General features: G+C 41.3%; 1 protein-coding gene across 1 annotated transcript in view; it reads right to left on the reverse strand.

The window, feature by feature from the left end:
- The window catches only part of LOC128710478 (uncharacterized), a 38,211-nt gene extending 23,770 nt beyond the window's left edge, over positions 1-14,441 (reverse strand). The window contains exon 1 of the mRNA XM_053805533.1: positions 14,381-14,441. Coding sequence (XP_053661508.1) covers positions 14,381-14,441 — 61 coding nt within the window. The remainder of the gene's footprint in view (positions 1-14,380) is intronic.
- Between the last annotated feature and the right edge of the window lie 708 nt (positions 14,442-15,149).

Raw genomic sequence — 15,149 nt, forward strand, 5'->3', positions numbered from 1 at the left:
TTATTCGTAGTGATACATCATGGTTTTGTGTTGATCGACGATTACTACCTCTACAACACGAACGGATGTTGAGGGAAAAAACGGTCTCAGAACAGATTCGGAATCGCCCTAATCTCGCCCTAAAATCAATCATCTAAATGTGCTAATCCGCAATGCTCCGTCCGCTCCTAAGCATATCCGCAGACATCGCAAAAGAAAAACAGAAACTTTACTCTCACCACAGCAAACTTCCCATCTGCGGGAATGGGAATCATTTCACCCGTAGCCGCTCATATCTCCAATAGTCTCAACTGACCTGAATTCTAAGTAGACTCCCGACTCTAACAATCCCCAATTGGCCGCCGGCTCTGTGGAGGTTTCTCTGTCGATTTGTCCGTCGATAGCATCCGGCCCCATAGGGCTACCGGGGACCGCGCCGGCACGGGATTTCGATTTAGTCATCAAATATCCTGCAGGTATTTGTTTAAATCCTTTTTGCCTCGGCCACATCTCGGCCGGCAGACAATGGGATCCCAGACGGTGTGTGAGATCCCTCCGTTTTGCATCGTTAAGTATCTGTGGCTTTCCGGGAAGTATTTACGGGTGGAGTTGAGTTGTGGCGGTGTATCTTGTTCCAACCGTACCGGGGCTAGATTGAATCCCGAAACATCTCATCTGGCCCCGTTGTGCGAGATGTTTAAACACCAACGGGCAATGGAGTAGGGTCATATTTTTCATAAATACTAAATGCGAACGAGCATAAACCTGTCTAGATGGGCCGAGCATTATCAGCCAATTCAGAAAACCCCGGACGCAATCGCTCCGCCCGGATCTCTTTGCCTGATCACGCTCATGATCACCGTGTGGTAGAGACTGTAATTATTCCATCTAAAACATGCCCCAGGGCGGTGGTTTTGCGCTTCTTTTTTAGGTATCTCGTTCTGGGAAATGCTTTTCCGGCGATGGAATAGATTGCTTTGAGCGTGGAGTCTATTGGGACGGAGTGGACGATAAGACTGCAACACCCTCCCCCTAGAACAACACGTAATCAGAATCGAAGGCTTTGAAGGCGGAAGCCCGATTGCCCTCGGGGCCGAACCGAAGTTCATTCATCTGGGTGTGGGCCGGCTGCTGAAGGACTGAAATGGAGCTTGTAGTTTGAGTGGCTATAGTTGAGCCAAGACGGAAGGCCTTCAGGAGGATAAAGTACCCAATGATGATGCTGTATCCGTTTCGGGATACCAGTTGTCTGTCTGTCTGTGTGTGCATTTTATTTTTCACTCAGTACGTGTCAAAACCCAATCGGAAAATGGCTAATTTAATGTACCGTACAAAAAAAGAAAGCATTGGAACGTAGCATAAATCATTCTTAATGCTTGTTAACCATATGTTCTGCTGACGACAACGCGTTCAACATTCCTTAAGGTCGATAAAACGTGTCCAATGTTGTAGAGATAACGTGCTTGGAAGTGTTTTCGCGGATTAGGCTGTTTGATAAACGCTTTCCGTATTGTTTATCTAAAGGATTGCTATCATTCTTTCTGCTTTGATCTGGTTTGCCAGCTGATACGACCTGCGCTGCCAGTTATGAAGGAGAAAACATAGAACCAACGATTGAACTTTGTTTGTTGTGAGTCTTTTACCGATGATGATTCTTTTCGTTTGTTTCACGAGACAGAGAGATAGAGAAAAAAAGGAAGACAGTAAGGATACATTAAACGCCAGTGGACTTAGTTCTTTTTTATAGCTTCCTTCAGCTACCTAACGATGTTGAATGTGTTTCATCGCACTTCAAGCGCCAATGGGGTATGTATTGGTGGAGCAGAAATAAAAGAGAGATCGGAAAATGACTCACAGTTTTGCTGTTCCCACCGAAAACGAAGCAAAAACTCACCGAAAGGGACGAGGATACTGTGACAGTAGCGATACGAATCTGAAGCCGTATCGTTACATTCGGTTTGGTTTTATTTCTTCGGGTGCCTTTCCGAACAAAAAAAAAAATCATCCCCCCAATGAAGAGGCACCCTAACGATCTCTCTTCGTCCTGGCCGCAATGGATTTCTTTCGCCCGTCTTCTGCCAGCGACAGCGACGTACGGTTTTCCTCGTAAGCCACGCAATTCGGAAATGTTTTAGGCCCGCTTCTTTCATTCGATTATCCTTCCCATTTTCGGGTGTCCTTGCGAGACGCTCGTTCCTACGACGACAAAGATCTCGTGGAGGAGTTGAGGTCGTGCAACTCCAATAAACACAGAGTTGCTGTTTAGTGAATGTCGCCATCCGTATTCTTTCTCGTTTGTCCTGGAACATTCATTCCCATTTGGTGGGTGGGGAGAACCATCCAACCCCAACCCAGACAAAGAAATGCTAGCTAAAATGGGTATTACTGCGGGGTGGAGCACGAAAGTAAGCGGCTCAGCATAATAAAAGTAGACAAAGTACGGGGCGACGCTCTTTTTGGATAAATGAAGCGATTTGAATTTATTCATTTTTAGATTATGCTTCTCCGAGTTCGACGCCGTACTGGAGTGTGCTGCCCCTAAGTCTTATCGATCGTTCGTACCATCATCAGTATTCTACGCTCGGATCCTCGTCGGTGGAGGTCGACTCGGGAAGGTGCAAGTGCCTGATGGAATGTTATTGCTTCCTTTGTTTCCGTATTTGTCCCGACGGCTCCGGCGACGCAGCTTGGTTTCATGTGGAGATGAAAATTTATTTCACCAAGAGAAGGAACTGTTTTTCCATGCATGCTGGATACTTTCGGTGGATGATTGCAATCGATAGCAAGGCCAAGTCATCTCACTTTTCTTTGTCGGCTTTGCCCTGGTTCCGTTTGTGAAGCTGCCTGTCGCCTTTAAGCCCTGGAACACATTCATCCTAGCAGGTTGAGGGTAGTGCACAGTTTTCAGCACCCTGCCCTTTAAATGGGGCTTCGGTTGTTATTAGATTATTCCGGCATGAAATATGAAAAAGCTTTGAAAATAAAAACGCTCCATTGAAATGCTTTTTTTGGTTTTATATTATAAATTAATCCAGAAGGTAGCTTATTTGATTTGTGATTTAAAAGCTGGGAAAATGTCGTTACATGAAAGTAATTGTAACCATCTGTTTTGCTAATATTGTCTCATGGTTTACGTGTGTACTTGTGAACTATACTAGCTACGTACCGTAATCGTTCTTCAAAACGATGATGACAGTCCCGTCAATCGCTTCCAAAGTCTTACGCCTTTACCGTTGGCCTTGGCCGTCAAGGTAGTGCATGGCATCTTGGCAGGCAACTAACGAGTCCACGAAGGAATGGATAGCAATATCTTTGAGTCGATGATGGAGGAATTTTTAAATTTCAACCGCGTTTTCATAACGTACCCGCAAGAGCGAGCGAGCGGACCAGGCGCAGAAACAGACAGGCGGTTTCTTCGGCCATCCACGGCATCCAGGATGCTCGTAAAAAAATCCCCCAAGCGGAAGAAATGGGTCGAAACGCGATAGCGCAAACATTAAGCCACTAGTGCACCACGAACGAGTACAGCCCGTCAGGGGCGCAAACGAGCACGCTCACATTCATACTAATGACGCCATAAATCAACCTGCGTCTGGTTGAGGATGTAATTTAGATAACTCCAGGCTTGTCCTCTTTTTTTGCCACTCCACGATCGGTGTGTGTGTGTGTGTGCGGGTATGTTATACACTTACTCAAAAGGTTTCATTCCATGTTGCTTTTTCGGTGCTCTAGTACTATTGCTGTTGGTAAGTGTTTTTAAACGTTAAGAAGGAGCAACAAAAAACAAGACTAAAGTTGAGGATGTTTTGAGTGTGTGTGTGTGTAACTGTGTGCGATTTAGAGTTGCAAATCAGGACAAACATTAGCTGGAAAAAGTAACACCAATTCTGACGTGGAACAAATATACGTGAGCAGAAGGATCTGTCATAGAATGAGAAATTTGCCAGATAACCGCTCCGGTTCATTGCAGTGTGGCATGTTTTCGCTTCCTTCCGTAGCGTGTTTCTTTTTATAGGTTAGGGGCTTATACCTTGTGTATAATTAGATAATTGTTCTATTTTATTATTTTGAACCAATAATGATACACCGCTTATAACTTGTTTGTTTGTTGTTATCAAAAGTTTAGGCCATAACTGATATTTTGTTGCATGTTTGTTGATGAATAAAAGAAGCTTTAGTTCTTGTATTAAATTTAACTCTTAAAGTGTTTATTATTCGCATGTCACTTTGTGATCATTTAAATTTTGTATTAAAAATAGCTGTTAGGGAAGGTGATGGTTGTAATATTATACGCAAAGAATGGAAAATCTTCTTTATCGCTTAACATTCTCAAGAGTAGAGTGAAAGGACTGTCATTTCTGATTTTTATCTGGTAAATGGATAGTCAGTACTGAGTACGAGGGAAAATTCCTGACATTCATCATCATTGTAAACTATAGTTTAGTTCAAGGAATTCAGAAAAATTAACCTATGCGTTTGCTATGCGTTTTGACTAATAAAATGTGTTTTAAGCTTGTAGTGCACACAGCATGCATTCGGTTTGTTGGTTAAAATTAATATTACATTAAAAACAGACCTGAAAATTTAAAACAACTGTATGCAACACTATAATAGCTATTCGGAATATATGATATCTCGTCCATGTATTTCTGAAAGCGGATTGAAGCAATAACCGGCAGGGATTCCAACGAATGGAAAAAGATGATATTAATAATAGTTTATGGAATATGCATTATAATAAAAATAGAGAAAAATAAAATCAGGTGACATATTAGCAATGAACTTTATCTCATTCATCAACAAAAAGCAACTGTCGTAAAATAAAAATGAATTGCTAATCCTTTTGAACTTTTAGGTACAGAGTTTCCAGCCTGATACATTACTAATCACCGACTAACTAAAAACTTCCGACAAAGTAACGCACACAACATTGTAATCGATTACAAGATCGTTGGCCCCGCTTAAAAAGGGTGTTTAACGGTATGCCGGATTTAAAGTACGACATTATCAAATTATTGGCCAAGTACTCTCATCCGAGGCCATAAATAACGCACCCCATGCGGTGCACAAAGGGGAGGTTTCCGGGAAAAAGTAACCCCTCTGCGCAAATCCGGTACCGCTTTAATTTGAAATTGAATGAACGACATGCATTAACGAATGCTTTCGGAAAGTGAGAAGGGATTTACCAGAACCCGATGGAACATGCTATGTTCCCGTGTTGAATGTTTCGGGCACCGGGATTAGAAAGGGTCTCTCGCTTTGTGTTAAATTGGTGTCAGTGCAACATTTTTAATACTGTTTTTACGTTTGTTTGATTAGAGTTTTAGAACGGGTTCTCGGTGTTCCAAACGGGGCTGTTGTAGATAAATCTTTCCAGTAGATTTAATTGATAGCGAGCACGAAGGATATTGCTTGGCAACGTGTAGCCATAATCATTCATCTAGTAGGCTTTGTGGTTTTTTCGTCCTTTGACATGGAAGATTTAGGCCAGCACTTTCACAATGGTGCCACGTAGAACGTTTTATTATTGCGATGCATTTTGTGACGCACCACGGGAACACTTTCAAAACAAAACAAAAATAGAGGAAAAGAAAATGTAAAGAAGGGAACATGGTACGCACAATTGAACCTCCGTGCTTTACACACACGCATGCACTTCAGCATCCGGTTCAAACCGGTCGTACAATATCCTGCGGCTTAATTGTACTCACCCCACTTCACTTTGTGCAAGAAATCACATTCGGCGGCACAAACGACCAACCCTCAACGATGTTTGACGAGGGGCAGAATAATGGGAATAACGGGAATGCTGCGCACAGTGGAAAGACGAACGCAACAACGTATTATTGGCAAATGTCATCACCACCGTCATCGCCATCATTGTCGAGCGCGTTTTTCGGTACCGCACGGCATGCAACCGAAAGGTAACATGTTTGACAACAATGGGTGAATATGTGTCAAAACATTAGGCAGCATACCTTTGTCGACGGGGTCCGGGGCGTTTCAAACCAACCGGCGAAGGATCGTTCGGGTTGAAAGGCAGCGACGAAGCGATGGGAAGCTGCATGCGGAAGTGACGCGGTTTTCCATCGATTGACGCTCTGCCTGCTGATTGTGCAGTGGTGATTCGTATGATTGGTGTTCAATTTATTGTGCGTAACATCGAAGCAGCCACGATAGTGGGGTAAAGAGCTTTAAGCTTTTACGTATAGCGGAAATTAATTAAATCGCATATGAATGTTCAATCAATGTAGCGAAAATTGTGTTTCGTTTTGTGATTTTACGATGCATTTCCATGTTATCTTTGGGATTCCTCAGATTTTTAACCATCAATTGACATCACGCTACATCAACAAGCAACAATATCATCGTAAAAAGTAGCATAGTCAACGCATTTTTGTGGTAAAAATTTCTGAAGATTGATCTTAAAAGAGGATAGATTTAAATATGCTTTTCTAACAACGATCCAGATAGTATTTCATTTAAATTGGCGGTGTATGATTATTCGAATATGCAATGACGTATTGTAGGCAATATGTATAGAGAATTTAATGTTTTATTTATAACGGGTTAACTCCTATTGGTTTACATTCACCTCCAATTAATTTACTGAGATTGAATGTTACAGTTGATGTTCATGAGAAGTTGAGAGTTGAGAGTTCTAAATCGAATTACGAACAGCTTCATTTTCCGAAAATAAATAAGGTCATCAAATTGAGCCATTTATGAAAAATAATGATCCAAAACATACCAGAAACGATGACATATTTTTAGATACCACTTGAGAATCAATGAAACGTGGTAACTATCAATGCATTGAAGGACACTTCAAAGCTCTATCAAGGAAATCTTGGGAAATTGAAATGCCAACGCATATTGTCACAGAACTCTTCGGCGAATAAAAAATTAAAATTATATTAAAACATACAATTAGAAAATTCTTGTGTTCGGTAATTATAAATAAATCAGTTCAAAATTAAATCTTTTTGCTACTGCATCCTTTTACAATGGATGACGACCACCGAACCGGCCCAATAAATCCCCTTATCTCCCGCCGCGAAAGATCATTTCATGCCGTCGTCACGGTCGCGTGCCATGTTTGTTTGCGCTAAAGATAATCATAAATCAGCGTATCATTAAACAACACCGACACAAAGATCGTGGATAAACTGATCTCTTACTCCCACTTGCAGCTTGCTGCCTTGTTTCGCTCAGCTCACCCACATGGCCGAAGTTTCCTTCGGCGTGGCAGCAACAATGTCAATACTTTTTAGCCATCATCACGTTTGACGTTTTGCACAGCAGCAGCAGCAGCAGCACCATTGGGTGACTCGCCGAACGAAGGCGAATGAAGGATTATCGGATCCCGGGTTCACCCACTACCCAAATCCCACTACTGCTTCTATTTCCGATGTGCTATTCAAATTATTCCGAGACAAAACGACGAAGATGTGCGATAAATTGAGTACAGCAAAACACAGCACGAGGACTGGCACAGTTACCCGTCCAATGGTTTGGTGTTTGCATCCCGCGCCAGCGCTCGGCTGGACGCGAAAGGAGTACGGGGCAAGTAAAACATACCGTGACTAACCCTCGTCACATTTCATTAAGTACCGACACGTGTTGGTTTCGGTCCTGATCCTGGTCGTGGCGTCGGGAAAACTAATCGTGTCCTGAATATTTATTGCCGTTTTTCCTGTTGGCAGGGAATCTCCCGGTCGAGAGCACATGCTAAGGAACTCGGGGTATTCGACGCCCAGGGTTTTCCTTCGAACGAGGGCGCGCGTCCAAAAATTAAGCCCCTGTGGCGGAGAGGGCCCGCAGGCAGCAGCTTCCATCTCCACACTGTCGGTCGATTGTTATGATGCGTTGTGCGATGCTGAAGTTTATTAAAGAGAGAAAGTTGGTTTCGGGACCGACAAAGTGTGCGAGCGATGGTGGTTTTGCCATTTCGGTGAATCCTTCGTGCATGGTTCACAACCGCACAAATTTATCGTTAACCGTTCCCATGCCCATGCCGAGAGACACATTTTTCACCATGTGGGTGCAAAAAAAAATAATCGAGGGAAAAACGAACCAACAGAATAGAAAACCAATTTCACCCGAAACGGTTGCAAAGCGGGAGGAGATGGGTCCCTTTTTTTGTTGCTAGCCATGGTCGCACTGGGGTGGTTGTGCCAGTTGTGGCTCACCGAAAGCCCGAATCGAATTGTAAGTAGTTTATTGCCCCATTGCTCGTGCTTGTTCGTGTGTTTAGGCGAGCGAGCATTAAACAACTGTCGACATTTTCAAGTGGCATTTTTGACATTCGTGTGTCATGAGTGAGCTACCTCCGGAAGAAATGAATTCTCATGTTTGTATCGATGAGTTTCTTGTTAACATGAAGTTAAAACATGATTAGAGTATTTTTTTTCTCGTGTTTGTTCCGGATGTTGGTTTGCCTTCCTTACAATGGATAGTGGACGGTGGTCTAGACTACAAACACAATGCTTATATTTATATACTGCCAAGATACACCAGAATCAGTTTTAAAAGTATCTACCATCTATACTAGGTGCATCGAAGTACTTAGTAATTTATTGTTGAGGTTGAGGTTATTGTGTGGTTGAGGCCAATATTTCTTGTAAAATTTTGTACCAGAAACAAGTAAATCACATTCTTGTTTAAGTAAATTTTATCGCTTAGAAATTATTCTTTCATTTGTCACAGGTTCCACAGGGAGAGGTTTTTAAATATTCGCAGGATATAACATTTTGGGCTTTCAAAATCTTACATTTTGGCAAACTGAGTGTAAAAATATTCACTTTAACACCACAATACCACAAGTACGCATGTTTAAAATACAAAATATAATTTTTACAGTGTTACTCAGCCCTATTCAAAGTTATCACCAAGGAGCAAAACACCGCCCAGTTCAGGGTGAATGTTAACATGTTAACATAGCAACACAGTTACGCTGTATCCCATTCTTCGTCCACTGTTCGTTGGCTTTCAAGCTTTTTTGTAGTATTTTACTGCCGGAAGTGTGTGTTTTGTTTAAGCCAACAAAACCCAAAAGAGGCAAATTATTATGCGCACTTCCGGTGTCTTTAATGTGGTGTCTTAGCGGCGCACAACATGAAAGCTACGAAATCGGTGTATCTTGGATCGGTGCAATCGGTAATAATCCCATCCAAGAAGGCACGTGAGCAAAAGCACGTGAATCTACACGAAACAATACACTTTCTTTCACGATTCCTTTTACATAGGGCGATGTGGTCCTAAAATTCAGCAAAGCTGTGGAGGTAATTTATCGTGCATAACCAAAAAACGGCATAAAGAAGTAAAACAAAACCGGGTCGCCGGGGTAAAGTGGAAAAAATGAGCGCATAACGGAGATTTATGTTGGAGTCTGGCATCCCACGAACCGGACTGGTTATGGCTTCCCCGTTTTGTTTGTTGCTTTGTTTTCATCTCTCGCACGTTTCGGAACATTCCTCACATTTTGCCGGCTCGCTATCCAGCGCTTCTTGTGGTCCTCTGTTTGTGCTTCTTTCTTGGGTTATCCTTGGTTTGGAGGAGTGGTGGATTTTATTGTTTGTGCCAGTGCCTTGGTTTCCGCTCTCCACAATGAAGCTTCTGCCTGGGGAGGGTTAGATTTCCGGCAAAATAAACCCGAAGCGCACATGCTTCGTTGCGCGCTCCATCATCATCAGGGATAATCTATTCGCCGACTCGGTCCGTAATTCGTCATTTTTGGTACTGTTTGCTACGAAGGCAGTGAGAGATTGTTGTTTTCGGTGAGGGAAAAATCTTTGCTGTCGCTTTTATCGACGCAATAAAACGGCAGCCGTCCGTCCAACGAAAATGATACACCGTGCTACATTATGCAGCTGAGTACTTCAAACAGAGATTCCGTGTTTATACTTCCTGTGGCGATGAAGCTTTCCTTTTTGTCCGTTTAATACATAACCATCAACGGTAGATATTATTCATGGTTAGTAAATGCGAGCACAAAAACCCGACCACAATATCCTTACTATACTATTAATATTAATCTGCTAGAGATTTATGTAATTCAACATTACATTTTCACTCTTTTATCAGCCTTCCACACGTGATGGAAAAGTCAGCAACAATTACTACACTGCATTAGCAAATTTTTAATATGTTCTATATCATCCGTCCCAGTAATCTCGGCACCGGTGCAAGAGTTAATGAAACTTGTGATGATATTTTTTTCTTTACACCTTCCCCAATTGTCACCACACCCGGAGGTTAATTAATAGGAACTTCTTCGTTAGACGATACAACCACTCTCGGCTCGGGTAATGGGTTTAAAAGAGCTTTCCTATGCTTTGTGTGGTGTGGCTCATTTTCTTCTTCAACCGCTTCAGCGTGCAGAAGTACACAGCACATCGCCGAGGACGAGCCGCTGTGAGTGAATAAATCTAGCAACAGGAGCGTCTGCAGAACAAGGTAACGTAACAACCCGGTACGTCGGCTTACGGATCGAGGTTTCTGAATGTAAACCACAATCGTCAACGCTCTGGTGAGAGCAGGTACTTGTAACGATGTGACTGACAGCAAAGAAATGGAGTTAAGTGTCAGGAGGGAGCTTAAACTTTGAAGATGTATTTCAGCTGATGTTAATCACATGTAATGAGACTTGAGGCAGGTGTAAGGAAGAAAATAAAAATTGAATGGTAACGTTAAAAAGACTTTGAAACGCTACAAAAAATTTGAAAATGTTTTAGATATTCTATGACATTGATAAATTGTTAATTAAATCAATTTAAAGTAGAAGTAATTCTAAACAATTTTTGTAAAAGTTATTTGCAGGCTCCACATTGGAATGAAGAAGTTCCATCGTGACTGGATATAGCCAATATGGCAATTTTGATATCTCCTATCATCTGAAGAATGATAAGAGCATCGAACAGTAGCCAAGCTTTCAGCCACATAACAGCATAAAAACTTTCAGATGAAGTTCCAGAGCAACTAGACCACATCGGTTCCTCAGGTGATCGATAGTTGTTCATTTGTTCTCTTGAAAACAAACCTATTTGATATTGGATAGCAATGACAGGCTAGACGACTTCACTTCCTTCAAATACAGAATAAGGCGCGATTAAGAAATAGGCCAATTTTTTTGTGGAGGCTGTTGTTTTCATCACTCATTGAATTTAATTCATTAGATTTTTACTGCTTGCTTACAGACCAATTCGGTAATGCATACGGTTGTTAAAATACAAGTGAAAAAATCCACTTGTTATGCTATACTATTAATGTCCTTTCGAAAATTTAATCCACAGAGTGCGGAGATAAAAAAAAACACACACATTTGTTACCTGGCTCGTGCTCGTAGATAATCTCTCTAGCCGTGCAAAACTAAAGCCTTACACGCCCTGTTCTAATTTTCACGTTCCAAATCCTACCACAACATGACCGGAACATGCAACTAACATTGTCAGTTCAATTAATCAGGCCTAATGAAAAGAGTTCCATGTTTTAGGTTGCAAAAAAGAACCCGAAGCTCCCTTTCAAAAGCCCCTTTCGCAATTGCGCTCTGGGTTTTTTCGCCCATCCCCCCTCGTGAAGTCCAATGATCTGTGTCGAGTTTGACCAGGACCTGACAGATCCAGGCTGTTCCATGCTGTTCCTGTTGCAAACATCAATTACGCGTGTAAAGCACGTGATCGACCAGTCCAGAGGCTCGAACCGTATCGTTTGGTAAGCAATCGAAAAAAAAGCCTGTACGGTGTACGGCTGCACTGTGGCGCTTTGTCGACGTGTAACGAATGCATATACAACGGCTGAGAGACATTCCAACGTGCTACCTCACACGGATGGTACACAAAGAGACATCGTTTCGTTTTCTCCCTAGTGCTATCGAACGCCGGAAGCCACGGTGAATGTTAGAGCTTTTATGTTTTGGAAAGTAACAGATACATGTTGGCGAACTATCGTCACTATCGTTCGCTTTCGCTGACGGTACGATGGATCAGAGAACTTTCGAGGATTAATAATACGATCCTAGTACTGATCCAGACATGAAACGTATTATTTCTAATAAGAGACCTCATATTAAACCCAGAATTTTGATGAAATTTTGAAGTTGGAACTGGATTGAAGTTGGTTGAATTAATTTCATCTATTGATTTCTGGATGTTCTATTGGTTTTGTTCAGAGAATTGGAAAACATAGTGTTGAGCGCCGTGTGTATTTTAAAATTTCAAATATGAATTACTAGAAGAAGGCAGATCTCTTTTAAACCTTCAAAGAACTAAACAGAAAATTCTTAACCAACCAACCAACCTCAAATCATCCAGCGCCGAAATCGATAACACCTTCCAACGGGTAGACCTACATAAAAACCCGAAACACGAGCAAGATGTGCGATAGGAATTCAAAACACCAACAATCTAGCACTTCTGTTCCCTACCAATTCCACCCTTCGGGTTTTGGCCCGTTTTCTAGGTACACCGGGAATGTATGCACATCATCATTATTTTCATCGCCCAACTCTGTTCCCCATGTCCCGGTGGGTAGCATTCCCAGAGCGACCCACATTTTCCAACCTACCGAAGCGTGGTGGTTGCATCGAATACCATCCAGCTGATAGTCAAATTGTTGATGTCTGCCGTCGTTGGCCGCATGTGTGTCTGTCTGCCTGTGGAGACGAGTGTCTGTAAACGTTAGGCACATCGTCAGGATGCCTTCGCTCTGTTTCGTTCCCGTGTGGGTTCTGTATACTGTTTCTGTGGTGATGCACGCCGGAAAAGCTGTTGCGCTTTGTTGCTGGCTCAGTAAGGAGAAACGCATCATGCACGCCTGAATGATCGAATCAATTTGTGTTGTGCAAATTGTACAGCAATCTGATGCGAAAGTGCACGAGTAAGCAGATAAGCGTTAGTTTGGTGGATGGCAGGGTAGCGGTAACAAATCGGAAAACTGAAACGCATCATTTTCGAAAGAGGCGTAAAGAGAGTTGTTTTTTTGTTTTGTGTTCAAAGGTGTGTAATGTGTTGAGTAATTTCGTAACTGATGCATGGAAAATTGGTAAACAAGGAACATTTACAGAAAAAACGCAACGAGAAATGGAAAGGAATGTTTGAATTTTTCTTTCGATTGCTATAAAATGTACAAGACTTTTATTTGTAACTTAATTACGGAATGTACAATTAGTCACTCAACAACTCATCTCAGTAATGCCATGAGTTTGTTGATTGCCAACGGAATGGATTCTAGCTCAAATGAGATAAAAATATCCAACTCGGCAGCGGCAGTCAGTGATAAAACATTCATAACATTTCAACAAACGAACCCTTCCAAGATTTCTCTGATTATGAGCTGCACGGACAACGGCGAAGCGCCGGTCACTTTCCATCCACAGCTGACCTACTTATGATGTTGTTTTCGCGAAGAAAAACCCTCCCTGCTTTACTGTTTTCCAGCCGAGATTGTAATGGAGACACGCTCTTCGCACGAAATGGATCTTGCTGATGTAATTAATTCATTATCAAAAGTGGAGTGTATAAAAGCAAGCGAATGTAAATGTTTGAGCAACCCGATCCTTTCTACCCACCGCTTGGTTATTTGGTCGCGACTATCTTCTCTTTCAATGCCCCGCAGAGCTAGTTGAACCCCCTTGCTTTGAATTGAGTACGGCGAAGGAACCTTAATCATGCAGTGGTTAAAGAAGCCTGTATTTCTAAATTGCTTGTTAACGTTTGTAGAGTTATAGAGAAAGATGCTGGAAATTAGTCATTCGTCTATCGTAATCATAAATAAAATAATTCTTCGGTGTACTTACACAAGTTACAGGGTAAAACTAAAGTCAATTTGTTATTTTTAAGGCTATAACAGCTCTACTTTACAACTGAGTTTAATCATAAACATACATTCAGGAATCGTCTAAATAAACTACATTAAAATGTCCACAGGGTATTAAAATTTGTACTATAAACGACATTCTTTCCCAATTAGATGTAAAAATTATTTATTGTGTTGCACCAATGCCGGGTTCTGAAAGTTATCATTCAAGTTTAGCTATTCAAAAGCCTTGGTGTTGACTTAGAAGATTAAAAGGTGCTCTGAAGCTATTTCCTTGATGGTCCTGATGAAGCACTAATTACAACACCAATAAGCTTCAGTGAAAATAAACACAGTGCTTTCGTTCTCTTCGACTGAAAAAGTTCCAGGCAAAGTGAATACCGCTCATTTTGGAGCGTGGAGTATAAATTGACTTAAGTATATCTATTTTATATTACTGTGATGGAGTTTTGAAAATATTTGAACTCCAAAACTTCAGCAAAATGCGTTGCAATTAATTTATAGTCATAAAAAGAGAAGATCTTTCCCTGAATACTTCAATTACTAAGAATAGTGCATCAACTAAAGTTAAATCCATCATACTTACATTTCAAAAGAAGATACCAAAGAAACATAATCCAAACGCGTCGGTCAATCGTTGCTATCATGACGTCATGCCCTGCTTTATCCAGTATTTTCGTATTCCATCGAGCACGAGTGTTTGTTGTGCTAGAGAATAACACAGAAACTATCACTTCCTTCACATTAACCACTCATCACTGCACTGGATGATTTCGTACATCCTTATGGCGATAAAATTGATTAACTACCAATTGAGTAGTTTTTACAGCTGCTAGCCTTACAATACCGTATAAACTTTTTTTGCGCTACTAACTCTCACTTGCACACGATTGAGGAAATTATGTGGCACAAACTTTGCAAACTTTCGGTTCGATCCCTGTGTTTCACTTTAGTGTACTACATAAAGCTGATGGAAGAGAAACTAAACGTTGTAAGATAAAAAAGAAGATCAGCAGGAATAAAGAGATAGAAAGTTTTTTTTTGTAGTTTTCAAAACAAAGTTTTTGAAGGCGTAAGATTATAATATTTTTAATCTAACAGATGCAATCAGTATACAGTCCTTTAAGGTCACTGGCGGCATGAGCTACTCCGTAACTGACTTCCAGATTAATGCTATCCTGTAAAGAAAAACCGTAGAAAAGACAGAAATATTCTATTAGATTGAATTAATTATGTTTGCTTGGTATGTTATTGCTAGAGAAAGAATGGGATAGGGGTTATCTTTATGTTTAAATTTGGTTGCATCAAGGATTTTTCCAAGGAACTCCAAACCTCCTAAAAACTCCAATACAAAT

Source organism: Anopheles marshallii, chromosome 2 (genome assembly GCF_943734725.1).
Source record: "Anopheles marshallii chromosome 2, idAnoMarsDA_429_01, whole genome shotgun sequence".
NCBI classification, from domain to species: domain Eukaryota; kingdom Metazoa; phylum Arthropoda; class Insecta; order Diptera; family Culicidae; genus Anopheles; species Anopheles marshallii.